Source organism: Meles meles, chromosome 7, assembly GCF_922984935.1.
Source record: "Meles meles chromosome 7, mMelMel3.1 paternal haplotype, whole genome shotgun sequence".
In the NCBI taxonomy this organism is placed as follows: domain Eukaryota; kingdom Metazoa; phylum Chordata; class Mammalia; order Carnivora; family Mustelidae; genus Meles; species Meles meles.
In genome coordinates this window covers 126,923,805-126,945,171 of record NC_060072.1, presented here as the reverse complement: position 1 = coordinate 126,945,171, position 21,367 = coordinate 126,923,805, and the positions used below count along the sequence as shown (strand labels likewise).

The 21,367-nt window shown below is 40.2% G+C and overlaps 1 protein-coding gene across 1 annotated transcript in view; it reads left to right on the top strand.

Annotated features, from left to right (window-relative positions):
• CUBN (cubilin) overlaps window positions 1-21,367 on the top strand; it is a 269,195-nt gene that overhangs the window by 175,384 nt on the left and 72,444 nt on the right. Inside the window, exons 42-51 of the mRNA XM_046012645.1 lie at window positions 991-1,181; window positions 1,342-1,525; window positions 5,169-5,343; window positions 6,566-6,744; window positions 8,165-8,374; window positions 9,029-9,169; window positions 9,814-9,995; window positions 16,126-16,297; window positions 17,371-17,577; window positions 20,060-20,209. Of these exons, the coding sequence (XP_045868601.1) occupies window positions 991-1,181; window positions 1,342-1,525; window positions 5,169-5,343; window positions 6,566-6,744; window positions 8,165-8,374; window positions 9,029-9,169; window positions 9,814-9,995; window positions 16,126-16,297; window positions 17,371-17,577; window positions 20,060-20,209 (1,791 nt within the window). The remainder of the gene's footprint in view (window positions 1-990; window positions 1,182-1,341; window positions 1,526-5,168; window positions 5,344-6,565; window positions 6,745-8,164; window positions 8,375-9,028; window positions 9,170-9,813; window positions 9,996-16,125; window positions 16,298-17,370; window positions 17,578-20,059; window positions 20,210-21,367) is intronic.

Genomic DNA, 21,367 nt, shown 5'->3' with positions numbered 1-21,367 from the left:
CTACCACCCTAGTCCAGACCCTATCATCTCTCCTTGGACTCAGGCAGTCACCTCCTTATCGGTCACCCTGACTGTGCATTTCCCTGCCCGGCCATCTTACAGGCTAGGTATCACAGACAGAGCAATGCTTTTAAAATCTAAGCCAGATCATGCCATTCTGATGCTCAAAACCCTTGAATGTCTTCCTCTCTTACTTAAAATAAGTCCTTTCAGTTTCCTGCATGACCTAGCCCTGCTTCCTTTGGGATCACTCACTGTGCCTCATTAATTTTGACTTATATGATGTACCACTCAAGCCCTTACATCAAGTGTTTTCTGAACTGAGAAGCTCTTCCCTCACAAAGCCATATGGCTTGATCCCTCATTTCTGCAGGTCTCTGTTCAGGTGACACCGTAACAATGAGGCCTTCTCTAACTTCCCCAGACAATACTATACCATTTTCTCTCCCCCGTTCACTTTTCTTTGTAGAATTTATCCCCACCCCACATCTTATATATGTGTTTATTGTATGTCTTACTCATCTATAAAGTAAGCTTCTGAAAGTAATTTGTCTCTGTTGCTTATTTCTGTTTCCTGATTGTAGGAAAAAAACCACAAAATGAATACACTGTCATCTGTGCTGAACACAAGCTTGTTAGGCCCATCATTTCTTATACTTTGGTCCCGGTTTGTTTCAAACCACATTTCTATTGCCTACACTTTAAAAATCCTCATGAGGGGCACCTGGGTGGCTCAGTGGATTAAACCTCTGCCTTCGGCTCAGGTCGTGATCCCAGGGTACTGGGATCGAGCCCCACATCGGGCTCTCTGCTCCGCAGGAAGCCTGCTTCCTCCTCTCTCTATGCCTGCCTCTCTGCCTGCTTGTGATCTCTGTCTGTCAAATAAATAAATAAAATCTTAAAAAAAAAATCCTCATGAAAAACAGGGAAGCCTAAAAATCCCACTGTAGATGTCACTTAAGTAAATTACCTTTGTTGCTTCTTGTAAAGGTTGTGGTGGATATTTGCACGCAGACCGAGGCATAATCACATCCCCTCAGTATCCAGAGACCTACGGTCCCAACCTCAACTGTTCTTGGCACGTCCTGGTTCAGAGTGGTCTGACCATTGCTGTCCATTTTGAACAGCCCTTCCAGATTCCAAATGGAGATGCTTCTTGCAGCCAGGGGGACTACTTGGTGGTAGGTCATGCTTGCTACCTTTCCTAATTACTAACTTTGCAGTCTTCATTCAAAAAACAAAATGGCGATTCTTCTCTCTGGGGACATAAATTGGTAGGACTTGGGCACTCCATCTCTCTCAATATGAAGGAATTGATGCGATTTTAATGTGTGTTCCTAGCTGAAAAATGGACCTGACGTCTATTCTCCACCCTTGGGACTCCATGGAGGAAATGGTCATTTTTGTGGCAGTCGTCCTTCATCCACTCTGTTCACCTCAGATAATCAAATGTTTGTTCAGTTTATTTCTGATGCCAGTAATGGAGGGCAAGGATTTAAGATCAAATATGAGGCAAAGAGTTTAGGTAAGTATTTTCACTGAGCATAATACCTGTATTTTTCCCACAGTTGCTTGGTCTTCCTTGTTTAAATAGATTTGAGGAAAAAATATGTAAAGTTTTCTTTTCTAAAGTAAGAAAAATAATTTAACAAGGATAGCTACCTGTTTTCAGGTACTTACTGTATTCTTGATACATTCAGTATCTCATCATGGCTGCTTTTTAAGGAAGGTATTCCCATTCTGCATATAAGTAAAACGAGGCTTAGATTCTTTACAAGCCTACTTATCGAGAGAACGAACAAAGTAAAATACTCTCCATGACTAAAAATTAAAACGACCTTATGGATACCCTGAAATTTCTTAGTCCTTTCTACTATAAAATGTCTAATTATATGTTACATTCAGTTATGGAAGCATTGTAAGGATGATAATTACATTGTTTTATAATAATTTGTATGCTTTCTTTTAAAATGAACACATATTCCTCTGATTCTGTTATTACCCATTTAATTATATGTTACAGAGGTGATCTTTACTTAATTACCTTTACTTAATTATGCTTGATTAAAATTATATTTAATTCTACTGTAATGACTTAATTTTGTGACATTTAAGTTTGTATAATGTTTAATTGAATAAATAAGTAAATAAGCTTAGTTTGAAAAGAGAGTAATGTTAGCAGAGAGTAAGTCTTTGCTTCCTCCCCAAATTAGATAATACGGATTTCAGGATAATCATATGACCTCAATCCCAAATTCCTGAGCATATTTTAAAAAACATACTAATCTAAATAAAACCATATATTTTACTGCATATTCTCTAAAATATGAGATTTTAAAATGTCAGCATAATTTCTTTATTCTGGAAAAGGAGAAGAAATAAGCTTCTATCAAATGACACAGAAAGTCATCTAATAGCTTGAGTAGGTTCCATGATTAGAGGGAATGTACTTCTGTTACTTCCCCCTACATGCAGCTCTGGCACTTGGAAGGAGACTTGAAAGACAGCTCTGTGAATACCAGCCCCATTACTTTATAAGCTGAGAGTTTGTTATTCCTCTGTCTCTGCTGAGCTCAGCTGCTGAATCCTGCGTGGGCAGAATGTCACTGGCCACTGAGGCTTCGCAGAGTAGCAGTACCTTGTGTCTAGTGAGTAGACATCAGCTGATCCCACAGAACTCTACTTTCCCATGACAGAGTCTTGAGTTACAGTCTTAAATTACAGCTTTCAAGTCAATATTTGGTGGTAATTCAGATACAGTAAGGGTTTATTTATAAATGCTTCAATTCTTTTATTCCTTTGCAGACCCTCTTTTTATATAAGAATGGTATGGCCATTACCTCTTCCCCATCTTTCTGCCTTTATTATTAGACTTAAAGTTCTTTTGATTTCAAAACCTATTGTCCATTCATAGATGAGTAGATAAGGAAGATGTGTTATAGATATACACAATGGAGTATTAGTCAGCCTTGAAAACAGAGTGAACTCTTGCCATTTGGGACAACATGGACGGACCTAGAGTTTATTCTGCTAAGGGAAATGAACCCACCATAGAAAGAAAAATACCATTCAATTTCACTTATATATGGAATCTAAACAGCAAACAAACAGACTCTTAAATATGGAGAACCAACTGGTGGTTGCCCAAGAAGAGGTGGGGGCATGGATGAAATAGATGACCGGGATGAAGAGGTACAAACTTCCAGTTTCTGGGAAACACCTGGAAAGAGGCACCCAGGGACCAAAGGAGGAATGGCTTGAGATAAAAGAAGGAGGAGTTCAGTGTCCAAGCAGCTGGGGGACAAAAATAGAAAGAAGAGACAGATGTGATCAACCAGGTTAAATGCTGGGGATATAAAAGAAAGAAGAAAAAGATGCTTGGGTACACAACTATGAGGCAAACCAGAGTGCTTTGATAGGGCTGAAAAGTGGAGGGGGGAGGAGGAAAGAGGACAGTAAGAGCAGATAACGGGACTGTAACTGACTTGAGCATGTGATGGCCTGGGAAGATGTGAGGGGTGGGGAGGAGTGTGGGGGAGGGGAGAGGACAGGGAGGGAGAGAGAGTGAGAGCAAGGGTAAGGGGAGGGCCTCCCCAGAGCATGGCCCCTGAGGAGACAGTGGAGTGGGAGACCCACCCATTGTATAGGAAGATGGTGTAGCAGGGGAAGATAAAGGAGGCAGAGAGGCAGATAAATTTCTTAAGGGTGGTAGCAAATGGAGGCAGTGTCCTCATCTGATTTCTTCCACCATGCTCTAAAGGAAGACAATGAGCGGCATGCTGAGGCCCCAGAGAGAGTGGGGAGAATAAGGGTTGAGGGCAGAGAGTCCGGTCTCACATAGCTGTTATATTTCTGTGAGAAAGCGGGGTTGCTTGCCGTGTTGAGAGTGGAGAGTGCGCATTTGGAGACATTGACTTCCGCAAATGGTCCGAATCACGTATAGTCTGCAGTTTCGGGGTTCAGAGAGGAGAAGAATTCTGGGTAATGGCAAAATTCAGGATAGGACAATAAGTGACTGAATGATAGCAGAAGTAAGTGTCAAGAGAGTTTAGCAGACCCATGTGTCTGTGAGGCTAACTTACTAGGTTCATTTCATCGGTGCTGTAAGTACCCAGTTTACTCTGGCCTGGATGGTTGGCTGAGATCGCCAAAAAAATGTTTATTGATAAAAGGAAAGTATTTTTACATACTTTGGTTTTTTAGAAAAGAAGTATAAAAAGCCCTTTGATCTTCTTCCAGAAACTGGCTAATAAATTCTCTCATGCCAGCCATCTCTTGCTCTTCAAATGCATCTAAATCCTGAAGAAACATAATGAGCGGACACCCACAGAATTGTGCGGAAATCTATCTGCTTCATCTTTTACATATCAAGATCCCAGCTCCGAATCTTTCTATCGAACTGCCCAGTCAGTGGGAAGTTATAAGGGCCTCTCTGCATTCGTGTGCCTTTCTGCATGGCGAATGTACACTAATTCTTCCATGATGTTCCACCGTATGCACTGGGAACCATGAGTATTTTGTTGGCTTTAAGGAAGAGAGAAATTTTCTAAGAGAATTTACAGTTGGACAAGTTAAAAAGTGACACACTTGGTAGCTCCCCCGATAGCAAATTCAGGATCTGTTTCTTAAAAAGAGAATGAGGATAAATCCAGATGAAAGGACACTGAGGTTGGAAATACAGATAAAGTCACTTAAAAAAAAAACGCCAGTGGGAAGTCTAGACATGATGCTGTGCTCACCACAGGTGTTACTGCCATCTGCTCCTTACAGGGCTCTTATAATACAGTTGGCTGTACTCCCCATGCCATACGTTTTATCCCCATGACTCATTCCTTCCCTAACTGGAAGCCTGGAACTCTCACTTCCCATCACCCATCTGGCCCATCCCCCACTCCCCTCCCCTTTGGCATCCCCTAATGTGTCCTCTATATTTATGGGTCTGGTTTTGCTTTTTGTGTGTTTGTGTTTTTTAGTTTCCACATATACGTGAAATCATGTAAACTTGTCAAATCACCATGTTGTATATCTGAAACTAATGTGGCCTTGAGTGTCAACTCTATTTCAATTTTTAAAAAAATAATGTAAGACAGTGCAAAAAAAAAAAAAGGATAGTGGCATTGCATCCTCTTTCCCAGACTGTCGATTGATTTCACTGTGTTTCTCACCAGCCTGTGGGGGCAACATCTACATCCACGATGTGGATTCCGCGGGGTATGTGACCTCCCCTGGCCACCCTGACAATTACCCCCAGCACGCTGATTGTACTTGGCTCCTAGCAGCTCCTCCTGGGAAACTCATAAGACTGCAGTTTGAAGATCAATTCAATATCGAAGAAACACCCAAGTAGGTCACTTCCATTTCCTTTTTCTCCTACTCAGACTTGAATTCTCCAGCTGTCATGGTTGAGAATAATTTCTTTTCTCAGCATAGGAAATCTAAAAAATGGGGAAGGGACACACATTACACCTGGAGCCTGAAAACAGGGCCTGCCCGCCACTCTCACGTTAGCCAAGCGGGTTACGTACACGGATATTGTCTCTCCGGACACCACGCGTCCTGCAAGAGACACTGAGGATGGCTGCTGGAGATTTATGTTATCCGTTCTTCCTCCCACAGGAAAAATACAGTGTCTCTGGTAGATGAATATTTATTTTCCTGGCCTCATGCTCAATGTCATAAATAATGAAATACCTGTTTAACAAATGGAAACTTGTGTTACGTGACACTAGGGGTCACCAGTGTCAGAGAAAAGATTGAAGTACTGTGATTTCCCAATCTCTCTTTAATGAGAATTCTTAAGGGATTACAAACCAAGGAGTAAGCCTCCTTACTGTGTTGAACACAAAGAGGATAACCATACTGACTGAAAAAGAACAAAAACAAAAACAAACAAATAAAAAAAACAAAACAAAACAACTAAACCCTGAATTTTTCTCTTCATTTAATGAAAGTATGTACACATTTGCAAGAGTATGTGTATGGTTCAAAACTTAGGTACAGAGGTTTGCTTACTATTTACGGGCACCTAATATAATGCCACAGTCCCACTCAGTGAGGGTTAACTGGCTGATTGGCTTTCTTAAGAAATACTGGGTAAATTCTTGCTCACTTTTATGGACATAGAACGTTCCAGCTGAGACTCTCCACTAGTCTGGGTGGCAGGGCTGTCAAGAGAGTTTGCCTTTGTCACGTGGGATGTGCCCTGTCATCACATGATACAAAGTACTTGTTTTTTTTTTTTTAATTCCTAGGTGTCAATTTGAGAATGACTTGTAAATGTGTAAAACAAATACAGAATATGGAGGGAAGACAAGTAAACATTCTTTGATGTGGTACATGTAACACCTGCCTTTGGAGCTACTAACAAAACAATGTGTTATGATTAGAAAAATATTATGTAGCATTCTCAGAGGACACCCCGTTTAAAATGATGGTTGGAGGGTCTTCTGCTACAAAAACGATGATTTAATATTGCTCTTGGAGAAAGTTGGTGAAGTCTTTATTTTGAAAATACATCAAAGAGACAGACTTTCATATATTAAATGGAATTTTCTTTTCTCGTTAGCTGCACATCCAATTACCTTGAGTTGCGAGATGGGGCTGATTCAAACGCACCAGTGATTTCCAGGGTTTGTGGGAGATCTTTGCCCAGCAGCCAGCTGTCCTCAGGAGATGTGATGTATTTGAGATTCCGAACCGACAACAGCCCCACTCATGTGGGGTTCAAGATCAAGTATGCTATAGGTAACAACATTTTTTTTTTTTTTATGTAATAAGAAAGTTATGGGATGCCTGGGTGGCTCAGTTGGTTAAGCCACTGCCTTCGGCTCAGGTCATGATCCCAGGGTCCTGGGATCGAGTCCCACCTCGAGCTCCTTGCTTGGCAGGGAGCCTGCTTCCTCTCTCTGCCTCTGCCTGCTTGTGCACTCTCTCTCTCTGACAAATAAATAAATTGATTTAAAAAAAAAGAAAGTTACGACGGACTAATTATAATAAAACTTTTAAAAAATCATACCATTTTTAGAGAAGTCTTTCTATCTGCCTAACTGTAATGATTGTTTTAGTGATAGAAATAAATAAGGAATGAATGTAAGTGTTTAAAACCAAAGTCATTTGTTGATTTAAAATTTTATTTTACTTTCCACTTTCAACCACTCTTTTTAGTAAACTTGAATATTTTATATTTTTTCCTAACTTGTTTGTGAAAACATATTGGTTATGTTAAATCATTGGTTGGTTAAATCAAATCCATATTTCTTTCTCTTATCATGTTATCGCTATAGTATCACCTTAACTAGTAAAACTGTTTGCTATTCAAATATAAACAAATCACTATATATAGAACAGTAACTTTTCATTAGTGGATAATGTTTTTTCCCTTATGTCTCTAGTGTCAAATCAGTCACTAGACAAAAACAAGTGTATCTCCTCAGTGTTTTGTTTCCTTGCTTTAAAAAATGAGCAGTGCACATGCAACCTGAAGATTTATTGTATTGTGGTCACAATTACATGGAATTTAGTATCTGGTGGGTCTGAACACTAACCAAACATATTTAATACAGTCAAAAGTTGGAAAGCCTACTAGTAACAACATTAAACCTACACCATAGGTTGTTTTATAGCCCGAGGCAAGTTGTATATAATTCAATCTAACTATCACATCCAGCTGATAAGAAAGAATTGAGTGGTAATCTGCCAGGCCCCCAGATACCAGTTACTGCAGTGAAACGTTCATTTGATAGTTAAACCAGGAAGGCCAGGCATCATGAATCACCACCCCACCCCTTCCAGATGAACAGGCCCTCCCTCTTCAAAATCAGACACAGGGGAGTAGGCAGGCCCTACCAATCAGTTGGTTCTTGAAAGGAAACTTCCTTGCAACTAATAGCTCTTACATGGTGTCCCAAGAGGACTAATGTGATGTTACAGAATATGCCGTTCAGTTTCCATTTCCCATTATTGGACTGGACTTGTGGTATCATTTCTCTTTACAACAATAGTAGATTTCAAATATTAAGGGGACCACTAACTAAATAAACATTTTCAGAATTTTAAAAATATTAATTAATATTCATTTGGCACATAAAAGTTTTCAAATGTGCTGGTTCAATTTAAAAAGAAAAGAAAAGAAAAAATTGTAACAGAATATTGCTCTTTTCTGCAGCCCACTGTGGGGGAAGAGTGACAGGGCAAAGTGGCGTCATTGAAAGCAGTGGATATCCAACCCTTCCGTATAGAGACAATTTATTCTGTGAGTGGCATCTCGAGGGTCCCTCAGGACACTATCTCACCATCCACTTTGAAGACTTTAACCTTCAGAATTCCTCTGGCTGTGAAAAAGACTTTGTGGAGATCTGGGAAAACCATACCTCTGGTCAGTGCAGTATGTCTACGGTCTTTTTTTTTGGAGGGAGTGTTTATTTTCTCATATACTCATTCAGCCTCTGAAGTGTCCTCACTTCAAGAAAGGTAAAACGACGTCTAGTCTTTGCACAGATGTGCGGTCAACTCTGAGCAGTGCTGACTTTTCTCTCCCTAGAGTCCTACTCACAAACAGTGGGTGTCCAAAGCCCCAGGTGTCATTATATAGCCTGTCTTTAATAGATTACAGTGAGAGAGCACTAGAGAAGGCATCTTCTTCCTGTTGAGACCTTCCAGGGCCATATGTGGTTAGTTATTTGAGGCGCCTCCTGTGAAGTAAGGAGAGAGAGGGTAAGGTAACTAGAAATCATATGAGTTGGACACTCATCACTCTGTGGCCTGCAACCATCTCTTTACCCAAATGAGCTCTCTCATTGTGCTGAGAAGTCCTTGCCTTAACTGGTTGCAGCCTTTCTTACGTGTCTTCATCTACGTGAATGTTGATTTTATTCATGTTGTCCTGCTTCTCTTAACAGAGGTTAGCATTTCTTCATGGGCAGGGTCTTGTCTTTTACTATTTTCTTCGTACTTGTAGAATACCTCAAGTAGAGGAGAAATGAATTCAATCACCTGGACATAGACATACTTAATTATTTGCCTCTCACAGGAAGTTTATTGGGAAGATACTGTGGAAACACCATTCCAGACAGCATAGACACTTCTAGCAATGTTGCTCTGGTGAAGTTTGTCACAGATGGCTCTCTTACTGCCTCAGGATTCAGACTGCGGTTTGACTCCAGCATGGAAGGTAAGTTCACTGATGTGGTAACTATTTACATATTTTGAGCACCTACATTGGCTAGACACTATTCGAGGCACTGGTGTTATAGTGGTTTTTGAATCAAAATGACCTCTGTCTCCTTGGACCTTACACTTTAGCGGAGAGGCAGACCTCAATCAAATAGTCGCACCACAGCTGTGAAACAGGCTCCCACAGAGAGGAGGTGGTGCTTTGGAAGATGTTATGGGATGAGAGCTGCACACATTCCTCATCTTAAGAAAACCAATGCGTTAGCCCCATAGCTGTCGGAATCGGCATTCCAAATACCCTGACATTGGTGAAATACAGATTTTATCTGAAGAAACTGGATAATTACTCTCATCTTCTGAATCTTCCGACTCTTGAGATTACTCCTTCTATTGGTGTCCCATATTTCTTGGGCCATGATGATACAGTGAACTGTCATGCATGGAAACATGGATTAAATATTAAATATTAGAGACAGGAAGTGGATGCAGACAATGTCTGTCAGTCCTCATATACACCCAGTGTGAAATAACAGCAATAAGTTTGTCCAGAGGGATAGCAAAGAAAATACTTTAGAGGACACTTCTTGTAGAAGGGCTCACTTGGACTGGATTGGCAGTTTTCTTGGGTTTCTTCCCCTTCAGAGTGTGGGGGGGATCTACAAGGCCCTATGGGAACATTTACCTCTCCCAACTACCCGCACCCGAATCCTCACGGCCGCGTCTGCGAGTGGAGGATCACAGTGCAGGAAGGAAGGCGGATCACCCTGACTTTCAACGACCTGAGTCTTGAAGCTCATCCATCCTGCCACAGCAAGAGTGTGACAGTAAGTATCCCATGCAGTTAGGGATATTATATTCCATTGCTGAAGGAGCTTATGGACCTATAATTCACAGTCAGAAAACTAGGTCGGGAATATTCCCATCCGTGCAACTCTACCTGAAGCAAACTCAAAGTATTCAATAGAACAAAAGCACAGTGAATGGCCACGTTGTCTGTAAGACCCGTCTTAAGAGCCTATTCGTTAACACAGCATACATCAGAGTCATGGATGGGGTAAGTTCTAAGCAGATGATCACTGCACATGGCCAAAGTGGGTCAATGGATAAGCCTGTGGGTAGCGCAGAGTTGAATCGGACGGGAGTCGCAGAACAGTCACCACCAAAAGTTTTAAGTTGAGGGGTCCTGTATAGTTGCTGCTCTCAGCCAGAGGGGCCGAGCCCCTCCTCTGGAAGAGCACGGGCTGCCTGCCCTCAGTGTTGCCAAGGTCAAATGCGTTGGGAGATGCTGTCAGCATTCTTAACTTTGCTTAGCAAAGGAAAGCAAAGGAGATGCGTGAGTGTGAAAGAAGACTGTTAACTGAAATGACAGCTCTCGATGTGTATATACTGGATTAATTGCACATTAATATTAATGTATTTCTCTACCCAACTCAGCCTTTCCGCCGTCCTTGTTACCTCAGTCAATAACAATTCCAAACTTCAGGAGGTTCCAGTCAAAAACTTCGATGTCTGTTTCAGAGTCCTTTCTCTCCCACTTGTGTTGCATCCATAGTCAAGTCCCAGCAGCTGTATCTTTCAAAAGCTCCAGAATCTACCTACTTCTCACCATATCCACTGCCACCGCTGCCACCGCTCACTTAGACTTAATTTGTCAACTTCAGGCTGGTCTCCCACCCTTGTGTCCCTGCATTCTCAGCGCAGCCGGCGGTGTGATGGTTTTAAATGTCAGTCACATCAGGCTGCTCTCCTTGAAAGTCCTCTCTTGGCCTCTCATCTCACTCAGAAGGAAATCCTGAATCTTTACAGTGGCCCAAATGGCCCCAGGGTGTCTGCATCTTGTGTCAAGCTTCCCTCATCTTTTGCTCACTGGGACCCAGTCTCACTGGCTTCCTTTCGGGTCTTTGAATCTGCTAAGGTGTTCAACAGCCCACTTCACCCATCCTGTGGCTTCTGATTGGCAGCTCCCCAGTGGCTGCCTGTTTCACTCTGTCTCTTCAGTCCTGGCTCTTCAAGGACCTGATCTCTACGTTGCATAGGTTCCACCCTGACCTATCCTGTTCCCTGCATTATTGCTTTCACAGCACTTCACATCACCTGCCATCCCGTGTATTTATTTGCTTGTCTGTGTATTGTGTGCTCCCACCACCAGCGTGTGAGCTCCACTAGTCCCCGCTCTGTGTTTCATTCACTGCTGAGTCCCCAGTACCTGGCACGTAATAGAAACAGTAATTATGGAGTGAATGAATACAAGAAGTACTATCATTATCCTTTTTTTTTTTTTTTTTTAAGATTTGTATTTATCTCTTTGAGAGAGAGTGAGCAAGAGAGAGCACGAGCAGGGGCTGGAGCAAAGGGGGAGGGAGAAGCAGACATGGGGCTCTATCCCAGGACTCTGGGACCACGACCTGAGCTGAAGGCACACACTTAATGACTGAGCCGCCCAGGTGCCCCTCATTATCCTTTTTTAAAAAGACACTTTTGGGGTGTGTGGATGTCTCAGTGAGTTAAGTGTCTGCCTCCAGCTCAGGGTCCTGGGATGGAGCCCTGTATAGGGCTCCCTGCTCAGCAGAAAGACTGCTTCTCCCTCTCCCTCTGCCCACCACTCCCCTTTTTGCACGCTCTCTCTCTTTCTCTCTGCATCAAATAAATAAATAAAATCTTAAACAAACAAAAAAAGACACTTTTGTTTCCAATTTAATTATCTCCTGTTGGGTAGTGATTTCAGAAATACAAAACCTCTTTGTATGTTAGTATAATACTTTGTATTGCCCTAAAATGACCATATTCAAGCTTCAAAATTTGCTCCCAAGTTCTAACACCTGAAGGCATCATATATAGCTATATCTATAGATATATATCTGAGATGACCTGAGCTGAAACCAAGCATCAGACATAACTGACCAAGCCACCCAGACGCCCCTCCACTGAATACATAGAGACAAGGATGAGGTAGAAAAAAATTAACCACTCCCAGTATACCATATTTTGGTACATTTTCTTATCTTTCCTTGGCAATGAATATATTATGTAGTTGTAATAATGTGGCATAAATTCACTTGCACACTAGTTTTAATCTATTTTTCTGATTATAAATATAATGAATGCCTATTGAACAGATTTTGGAGAGTTCAAAAAATTAAAAATATGAAAATTACTTGAAAATGTATCCACCCATTGCTAAAGTTTTGATGTACAGAACTGTTTATTTCCCTTTGACATTCTTTCCATAATTAACATCATATTGAATATAATGATTATGAGGAATCTTACCAGTAGAATTTTCACATGCCCTGCAGGAAAGATAACATGAACAGTCATAGTTTCAGAACTCAAATAATAAAATAAAATTTACAGCGACAACCACATATTTTGAATCACATCTTGTCATTTTCCTGTCTCTGAATCATAGATGCCAAAGGCATCTACTTTCAACTATTTTAGCTGCTTCTTGTGGTATGTCTGTCATTATTTCAAAATAATATTCGTACTGGGGCACCTGGGTGGCTCAGTGGGTTAAGCCTCTGCTCTTTGGCTCAGGTCATGATCTCAGGTTCCTGGAATCGAACGCCACATCAGGCTATGTGCTTAGCAGGGAGCCTGCTTCCCTCTCTCTCTCTGCCTGCCTCTCTGCCTACTTGTGATCTCTCTCCCTCTGTCAAATAAATAAATAAAATCTTAAAAAAAAATTCCTACTGCTACTTATTTTTTTGGTCTTAGACATCATATATCCACATGCAACTATGGGAGATGAGGGTTGAGCTCTCTTCACAATCCACCCCCAACCACACACGCACCACAGATGCGCACAGGGCTATGCGCAGTTCAGAACTCCCCCAGCTTCCCCACAAAATACCTACATCACAGATTTTGTTTAAATTGCTCTTCAGTGTTTACATTGCTATGACTATACCGCTGTCATTCCCCACCTAGCCACGTAGTGTACCCTGGTAGTGTTTGCTTTTGTTTTTCCGATTAATGTCCTTTTCCACATGGAGTTTTTTCCATGTGGAAAAAACTCATTCCTCCCCCACGCTTTCACTCCAGGGTTACATCCCCACCTTGTGCAGTATAGCACACCCATCCTTTAATTCCTTTTCCTTAGCAGGAGCCTTCCTTGAGCCCTTTTCCATCAGCTGCAAGCCTGGTGCCAGCTGTCAGCCGGTGCCTTCCCTTCCCCAGCAACTTCGCACGCTCCTTCATTCCTCTCCTGGGGTGGACACCTGACTCCACGACATGTGCATTATCCTGTCTTGGCTCATTTCCCTTTTTTTGGTGAGGCATATGTATTTCCATAAGGAAATGGGCATGGATGGTAAGGTTTTTGAGAAGGTGTATACCTGGAATTATCCTTATTTTACCATTGTTTGAATATACTATATATATTAAAATATCATATGTATTTGATATGTTCAAATTAATTATATTAAAATAAAAATTTATATTTATAAAATATATTAAAATTATGATTAGACATATTAATCATAATTTTGAAGTTTTATGTTACTTCTTTTGAGGTCCATTTCCTTCAGTTTTCTGTTTCCCATTATGTATATTGATTGGTCTCTGCCTTTTGCATTAGACATCTAAGGAAACTTCCTAAATGCCTAATGACCCTTGGCTGTTTATTCATATCTAAGAATGAAGTACTAAAATGCTGCTTGGAAACTCTGTGTTCGTGGTATTGTCAGCTTATGGTCTTTGTTGGGTTGGGGGGACTTGACCATTTAATTAGGAGAAACTACAAATGTCCTATCTACAGGTCTTTTCTCCTGGGGAGGCTAAAGCTCCAACAATAAATTTCTTTCATGAATGCTCCATATCACATTCTTTTTCTTTGAAATATATTTTTATAGGTTCAATGTTTGTGTTGTTTTTTCTCCACTCTGCTGTAAATAAGGGGATGTGGCTTGCCCTTTGCCCACACTTTATCATTTTAAGAAAGTCTCACAAAAAAAACAGGTGAGGGGAGCAGAGAAAGAGAAAAAGAAAGAAGGAAAAAGGAAAAGAGAAAGAAAGAGAGAGACGAGAGAGATAAAAAGAAAGAAGAAGGGGCGCCTGGGTGGCTTAGTGGGTTAAAGCCTCTGCTTTCGGCTCAGGTCATGATCCCAGGGTCCTGGGATCGAGCCCGACATCAGGCTCTCTGCTCCGCGGGGAGCCTGCTTCCTCCTCTCTCTGCCTGCCTCTCTGCCTAGTTGTGATTTCTCTCTGTCAAATAAATAAAATATTAAAAAAGAGAGAGTGAGAGAAGAAAAGAGGAAGGGAGAGAGGGAGAAGGGAAACTTCCTGGGATCTATAGGTTGAGTGAAGGCAGCTTTAAGTGCACTCCCTCTAGATTAATACCTTATCCAGCCACCTGAGCATACAATTCCTCCAAACCTGCTGCTTATCTGATTCTGTCCAGAAGGAGAAGAGGCAAAGGTACACCGCCCAGCAAGCCCTACACTGAGATATGTGCTTGTCCTGAATCTCGAATGCCTACTTCCTATCCCATTGTTTTCTGGGAGTTGTAGTTTCTGACTACAAACTTAAGTGGAGGAGGAAAGTGGAAACAGCACTTTGGTTTCCTTGAAAAAGCAGGAGTCATGTGATAAATGGCTGTCTGAACAACTGTTAGTCACTTTGATGCTTAGATCAGGGCAGACATTGTGCAAGGATAACCGCCATCGATCAGGGTTTCTGACATATTCCATTAGCCGGCAGTTGCTGATAATCCCTTCTGATTCTGGCAATATGTTGCCAGAATAATACTGCTCTCAGTATTATTGAAATTTTGTCATCTTCTGTTTCCTTATACATTATTTCATGGTTTGGAATCAGAGGGATGCTTGAAGTCCAGTTTTATTATCTCTAGGTCTTTGACCTGAAGCAAATTGCATAACCTTTCTGAATTCTATTGTCTTAATCTGGAAAACAGGGATGATATTATGTATCTGAGAGGGTATAGTGCTAATTGAATACAGTAATACAAGTAGGCTATTAGCAGAGCCTGGCGTTTTGCTGTGCTCAGTAAGTGATAGGAGATGCTATGTCTGGTCCTGTGAGTTAGAAGACACAGAGCTCAATTTAATGATCAGTTACAGTAAATTAAAAAGCTCACATCTTTGTTATGGAGTGCATGCTTCTCCTTCATATCTCTTAGTGTTAGATTCTGAATCATTATTTCTAATCATGAGTGATTCAAATCCTTTTTAAAAAAAGAGGAATATCAATTACTCAATCAGTCAGTATTGTTTAGTTACTTCTGGATCTTTCTTAAACTGTGACAACCAGGCATGCTGAAACTCCTTTGGTTTTGCACAGAAGTTAAATAATACTTTGCAGCTATTATCACTATGGACATAACTAGAATTATTGTTTAATATTTTGGAGCCAGCTCTACTCTAATCCATTTTTTTTAAAAATTCAAATTAATAAGAAAATTGAGGCTTTGGGTCCTAAGTACTTAGGGAAGAACTATTATATTGATCGAATTTTTTTTAGAGTTACTTTTCAAGGCATTTTGAACTATTTGAGTTACTATATGCTTCGAGCCCTCAGAGACTAACATTTAAGCCTTCATTCCAAATACCAAAAGTCCTGACACATCGGTAAGAAAAATGGTCCAGCAGTGAACTCTGCGAACTGAGATGTAAGCGTGTTGGCCGAATTTACATTTCGAGCACGGTTTCCAGCTGCAGACAGTATAGCAGTTTTTCATTTGTCACCACATGGCAGGGGGGCATTACTGTAATACTTTCATTTTAGTGAAATGACCCGGAGGCCACAACTCAGTAGAATGTGCTCCGGGTGACACAGTGGCTTGTGGCACCGGGCGAGGAGCCCATACTGCTAAGTAGTTCATTTTAGCACGGAGTTCCCTTCTGAGGATGCATATCGGGGCCGTGAATATAATCTTCTAGGAAACACTCGGTCAGATGGCCCGCCTGACTGAAGGTTAAACTGTTTTTCCAACAGCTCTTCAATGGCATTAGAAGTAACTCACCCCAACTAGAGACACTGTGTAGCAGTGCGAACGTAAGCGATGCGATCAAATCTTCAGGAAATACAATGAAAGTCGTGTTTTTCACTGATGGATCCAGGCCCTATGGAGGCTTCAGTGCTTCCTACACGTCCAGCGAAGATGCAGGTAATAATGGCAGATGGTGTTACTGTGGGCCCTGCATGTGACCCACAGCTACTCCCAACAGCAGAGGAGCCATCAATTTTATGTCCCTTCAGAGATCAGAGATGGAACCAAGGCAAACACATATAACCAGGTAGAAAACCCATCCCAAACAGGACCAAAAAAAAAAAAAAAAAAAAAAAAAAAAATTCCGATTCAGAAAGCTGTTATTGTGAGTTAAAACTTTTTAAAATGCTGTTGGGAGAGCTTTCAGCTCTATTCCATGCCATGGTGCCTTTATATTGGTTGCCCATTCTACAGCTCTTGATCAATTCCTTCCTGCTGAATGAGACCTACTTAGAAAGTAACTGACTCCTTGAAAGTGACTCGTTGAATTGAAGATAGCCAGATTTTATTGTTTCTTAGTCACCCATCCATATACATATTTTCCCAGTGTAAATGAATGAATGGTCATGTTTGATATAGAGTATTTAAAAATTAAGCAAGATATGGCTTTCTGATCTAAATATTCTCCTATTTTCTGGGTTGATGCTATTACCTAAGACTTTTAAATTTTAGAAAGAGTAGAACTGAATATGTAAAAAACCTTTATGTTCTTTTCACTGATACAAAGAGCATTCATTACCATGTGAGAAGGGCCAAGTTCTTTGCCAGTCCCAGGTTGTGTTATCTGTTTGATCCAATTAAATTGTGGGGTCAAGAGGAGAATTGCTAATGAGAAGCCACTGAGACCACTACTGGAGGTTAGCTATTTCTCTAAGTTAAATATTAATGAACAATAGGCTTAAGTTAGGAGAAACTGATGCATAGCCAAACTTCTAAATCCACAGAATCTACCCTGTGGGAAAATAAAGAAGCTGTTTATTTTTGTAGGTATTTCCAAACTCACAGAAACTTCCTCCATAGTCTCTGCATGCATGAGCCAGCCCTTTACACAGTCTTAACTTCACCTAGAAAAACAAATCAAAGCAATAAAAATTCCGCTATTGTTATTTTAGTTGTTAATGCATGACCTGTATGTTCTGTTATGGTGTGAATTTCACAGTTACTTTCCCTGTTGCCTTTTGTTTCCTTAGTGTGTGGTGGGTCCCTTACACATTCCCCTAAAGGAAACTTTACTTCTCCTGGCTATAACGGAATCAGTAATTATTCAAGAAACTTAAACTGTGAATGGACTCTCAGCAATCCAAGTCAGGGAAATTCATCCATTTACATTCACTTTGAGGATTTTTACCTGGAAAGTCACCAAGACTGTCAGTTGGATGTCCTTGAGTTCCGAGTGGGTGAGTTCAATCAAAGAACATGTTTTCCTATTTATCCATAGTGTTCTTATACCTGGAGACCACCAAAAATGAAGGGACTCCAGTGGCTATAAAAATCTGCATAGAATTCAAAAGAACGTTGCTCAGAAAAAGCTGTATTTATGTGTGTACCCAGCTGAGGTAACATACCCTGTGAATGGTGAGCGAGATGGAGCAGTTTGCAAGTAGACTCTGTTTCAAGTAATGTGAGGCTTACTGAGGAGAGATTAAGCTTATCTGTGTTCTCTCTCTCTCTCTTTTTGAAAGATTTATTTATTTACTTGAGAGAGTGAGAGAGCACGTGGAGGGGAGGTGCAGAGGCGGGGAGAGAGAGAGAGAGAGAACCCACGGGGCTCGATTCCGTGTCGCTGAGATCATGACCTGAGCTGAACTCAAGAGTCAGATGCTTACCCAACTGTGCCCCCCAGGCGCCCCTTGTCTGTGTTCTCTTGATGAGTCCAGGTGGTCCTTTCGATGATCTTCTACTACTCAAGGCTTCTTTCCTCACAGACTGAAAATTAGCATGGTCAGACTGTATCAGTGATTTCCTGAATTTATAGGAATTTTACTTAGCAATCAAAAGCAGCTTTGCAATGTACCAGATGGAGAAGCAGGTGGAAGCTATTTGGGGACTTATCCCCAAAAGAGTCAAGTTTGTCTTTATTTTCATGATGGAAGTGGACTGAAGTGTGTTCAGTAAACCATAGTTCTCTTAAGAATTTTTTAAAAAAATCTCCCTTCATAAAAGATTGAGTCCATTTTAGTTCTTTCTTGTAGTTGAGTCTGGAGTCATGGGCGATCCATCAAATTTCCTCCATTGTTCCATTGGCACTCTTTTCCTGGTTTGAAAAAGAGAAGTAAGGTAATGGTGCAGAGCATCTGTGCTATTTAAGGTTCACTGAGTTCCATGTCACTGCAACACCTTATTTTAAAGGAGGCTGAAAGCAGCAGACACTAACACAGTGAGCTGGCGGCAATGTTCTAGGGCGGCTATTGAAATTGATGGTGACTTTGAGAACATGGTGGACAGACTTTTCAAGGAGAATTGGGTAAAGTCTGTAGTCACAGACCAGGGGACTCAGCAGGAGAATTATCTGGGCCCTCCTAAGTAGGTGAATCTAAAGAAGACTTATGACGGAAGTGGAAGTTGTAGTTTGAGAGTGTTCTCCATAGGATTCTGATAAACCCTCACCACGCCGCCAGGTTCAAAACCACTGGCTTAAAATGTCCATCGACTGATGAATGGATAAAGAAGATGTAGTGTATATATATATGGAAGATTACTCAGCCACCAAAAAGAATGAAATCTTGCCATTTGCAAAATGTGGATAAAACTGGAGTGTATTATGCTAAGTGAAATAAGTCAGTCAGAGAAAGACAAATGTCGTGATTTCACTCATATGTGGAATATAAGAAACAAAACAGATGAACATGGAGGAAGGGAAGGAAAAAGAAAAGAAAAGAAAAACAGAGAGGGAGGCAAACCATAAGAGACTCTCAAAAATAGAAAATAAACCGAGGGTTACTGGAGGGGCAGTGGGTGAGGAGATTGTCTAAAGGGTGACAGACACCCAAGGAGGGCACTTGATATAAAGAGCACTGGGTATTATATACAACTGCTGAATCTCTAAATTCGACTCCTAAAACCAATACTACACTATATGTTAATTAACTTGAATTTCAATAAAAAGAAAACAAAATACTGGCTTATTGAATTAAGCAGAGCGGTTGTATATTCAATTTCAGTCAGTTAAATGCAATCGTCTCCCTATTCTCGCATTTCAGAGAGAGTTAAAGTACTATATTTTGTTAACTTATAAAATCAATGGTACTGGTCTGACAGAATAAATAAAGAGCAGGTTAATTGTGAGCTCTGTAGGTGTTCTGTAAACCAAATTACTGGGAATCAAATTACTGTGAAAAGTAATCTTCATAAAAATACTCAGCTCCAAAGCTGATAGTTTTTAACACAAGTTCTGAATATCCTATTCATTACAGTTGATTAAATCCAGTAAAGAAATCATTAAAATTTTAGATAATTATCACTTTTATCTTGATGATATATTTTGTCACTGTTGGCATTATTTTTTTACGCCCTAAAAAAGGCACATCCAAATGTGTTTTGTTTTGTTTTTTTTAATTAATCGTGTCTCTGTTTTGCTTTGCCAAAATAATTATGAAAACACAAATTGGAACACAATGGCACCCACAATAGAGAAAGATGTCTATACTAAAAAAGCATGGGGGTTTTTTGTTTGTTTTTTTGTTTTTACCCTGTTGGAGGGACTCTTGCAGTTGACAAAGACAGAAAGGAACCTTGTGAAACATCTGCTACTAAATCAGAATTCTAATGTGTGTTAATTAATACCTTGAAATGTTCTTTATTATTTGTTCCTACTAAATTCATTCATATATTTCTCAAAAGCTATATAAGTTATGGCTTTTGGTGTGCTATTTGTTTCAGGTAATGCTGATGGGCCTCTGATGTGGAGACTTTGTGGACCTTCAAAACCTACAGTGCCCCTGGTTACACCTTATTCTCAGGTATGGATACACTTTGTCACCAATGAACGCGTAGAACATGTTGGATTCCATGCGGAGTATTCTTTTACAGGTAAGACTTGTGATTAAACTCTCAAACTCTGGCGATATAATAGATAATAATCTTTTCCATAAAGATCTCACATGTATTGTGTTATATTCCCTTCTAGGTAGCTATTAGTTTTGTTGCTGATGTCAAGGAGATGTTCTAAATTACATCTTCTAATTGGTTGTTGCCGAAATCCAGGAATTTTTAAATTTTTATACATTAATCTCTAACCCAGAGATTTTGCTGTACTCTTAATTAGTTTTGGCATTTTGTCTGTAGATTATCTTTGGTTTTTCTGTATAAACAGTCATATCTTCTGCCAATGATAATATTTTTCTTGTCTCAGCCTCAAAATTTTCTTTTTCTTGTCTTATTTCATTGGCTAGCTCACCTTCATGTCAAATGGAAGGGATGCCCTTCATGTGAAAGCCTGTGACCCTTCATTGTTAAATAGATTGATTTCTCTTAGGGTTTTCAGTAAATACTTCTTATCAGATTAAAGAAAGTCCCTTCATTGTTAGTGTACAGGTTTTTTTTTTTTAAATTCTGAATGGATGTAAGATTTTATCAAATGATTTCTCTCCATCTATTGCAATGATTCTATTCTCCTCCTTTAATATATTAATATGATAAACTACATATTGAAAGACTTTTCTCTTGTTAAGCCATCTTTTAATTTCTAAGATAAACTCTACTTGGCTATGATGTGTGTTTTGAACATATTACTAGATATTATTTGCTAATGTTTCGTTTTGGATTTGCACCCATGACATTCAGTTTGTATCTGAAAATTCATTGCAAGACAGACAGCACTGTTCTTTGCTGCTTCTTTGGACTATCAGAATTTTTCTAGTCCCTCTCACTAATATGGCAGTTCTTTTAGACCCCCAATATTATGTAGAAGTCTCAACTCCAGCCCTTCCTTCTGTGTGGGTCCAAGACCATATGTTCTCCCACATGATCATCAAGACCTCAGATGCTGACCTCTGGGGCCCACATATTGGTTCTACATCCTTTCAGACTGATGTAGTCTCAGTTTGAGATTACCCCTCAGCATTTGAGTATACTTATTTTTTTTTAGATTTTGGAAACCCTTTTTTTTTTCCTATGAAGTTTGGCTATGAATCAATATATATTTTGGTTATGGTTCTATCAAACATTTCTTTGTGTTATAATCAAATG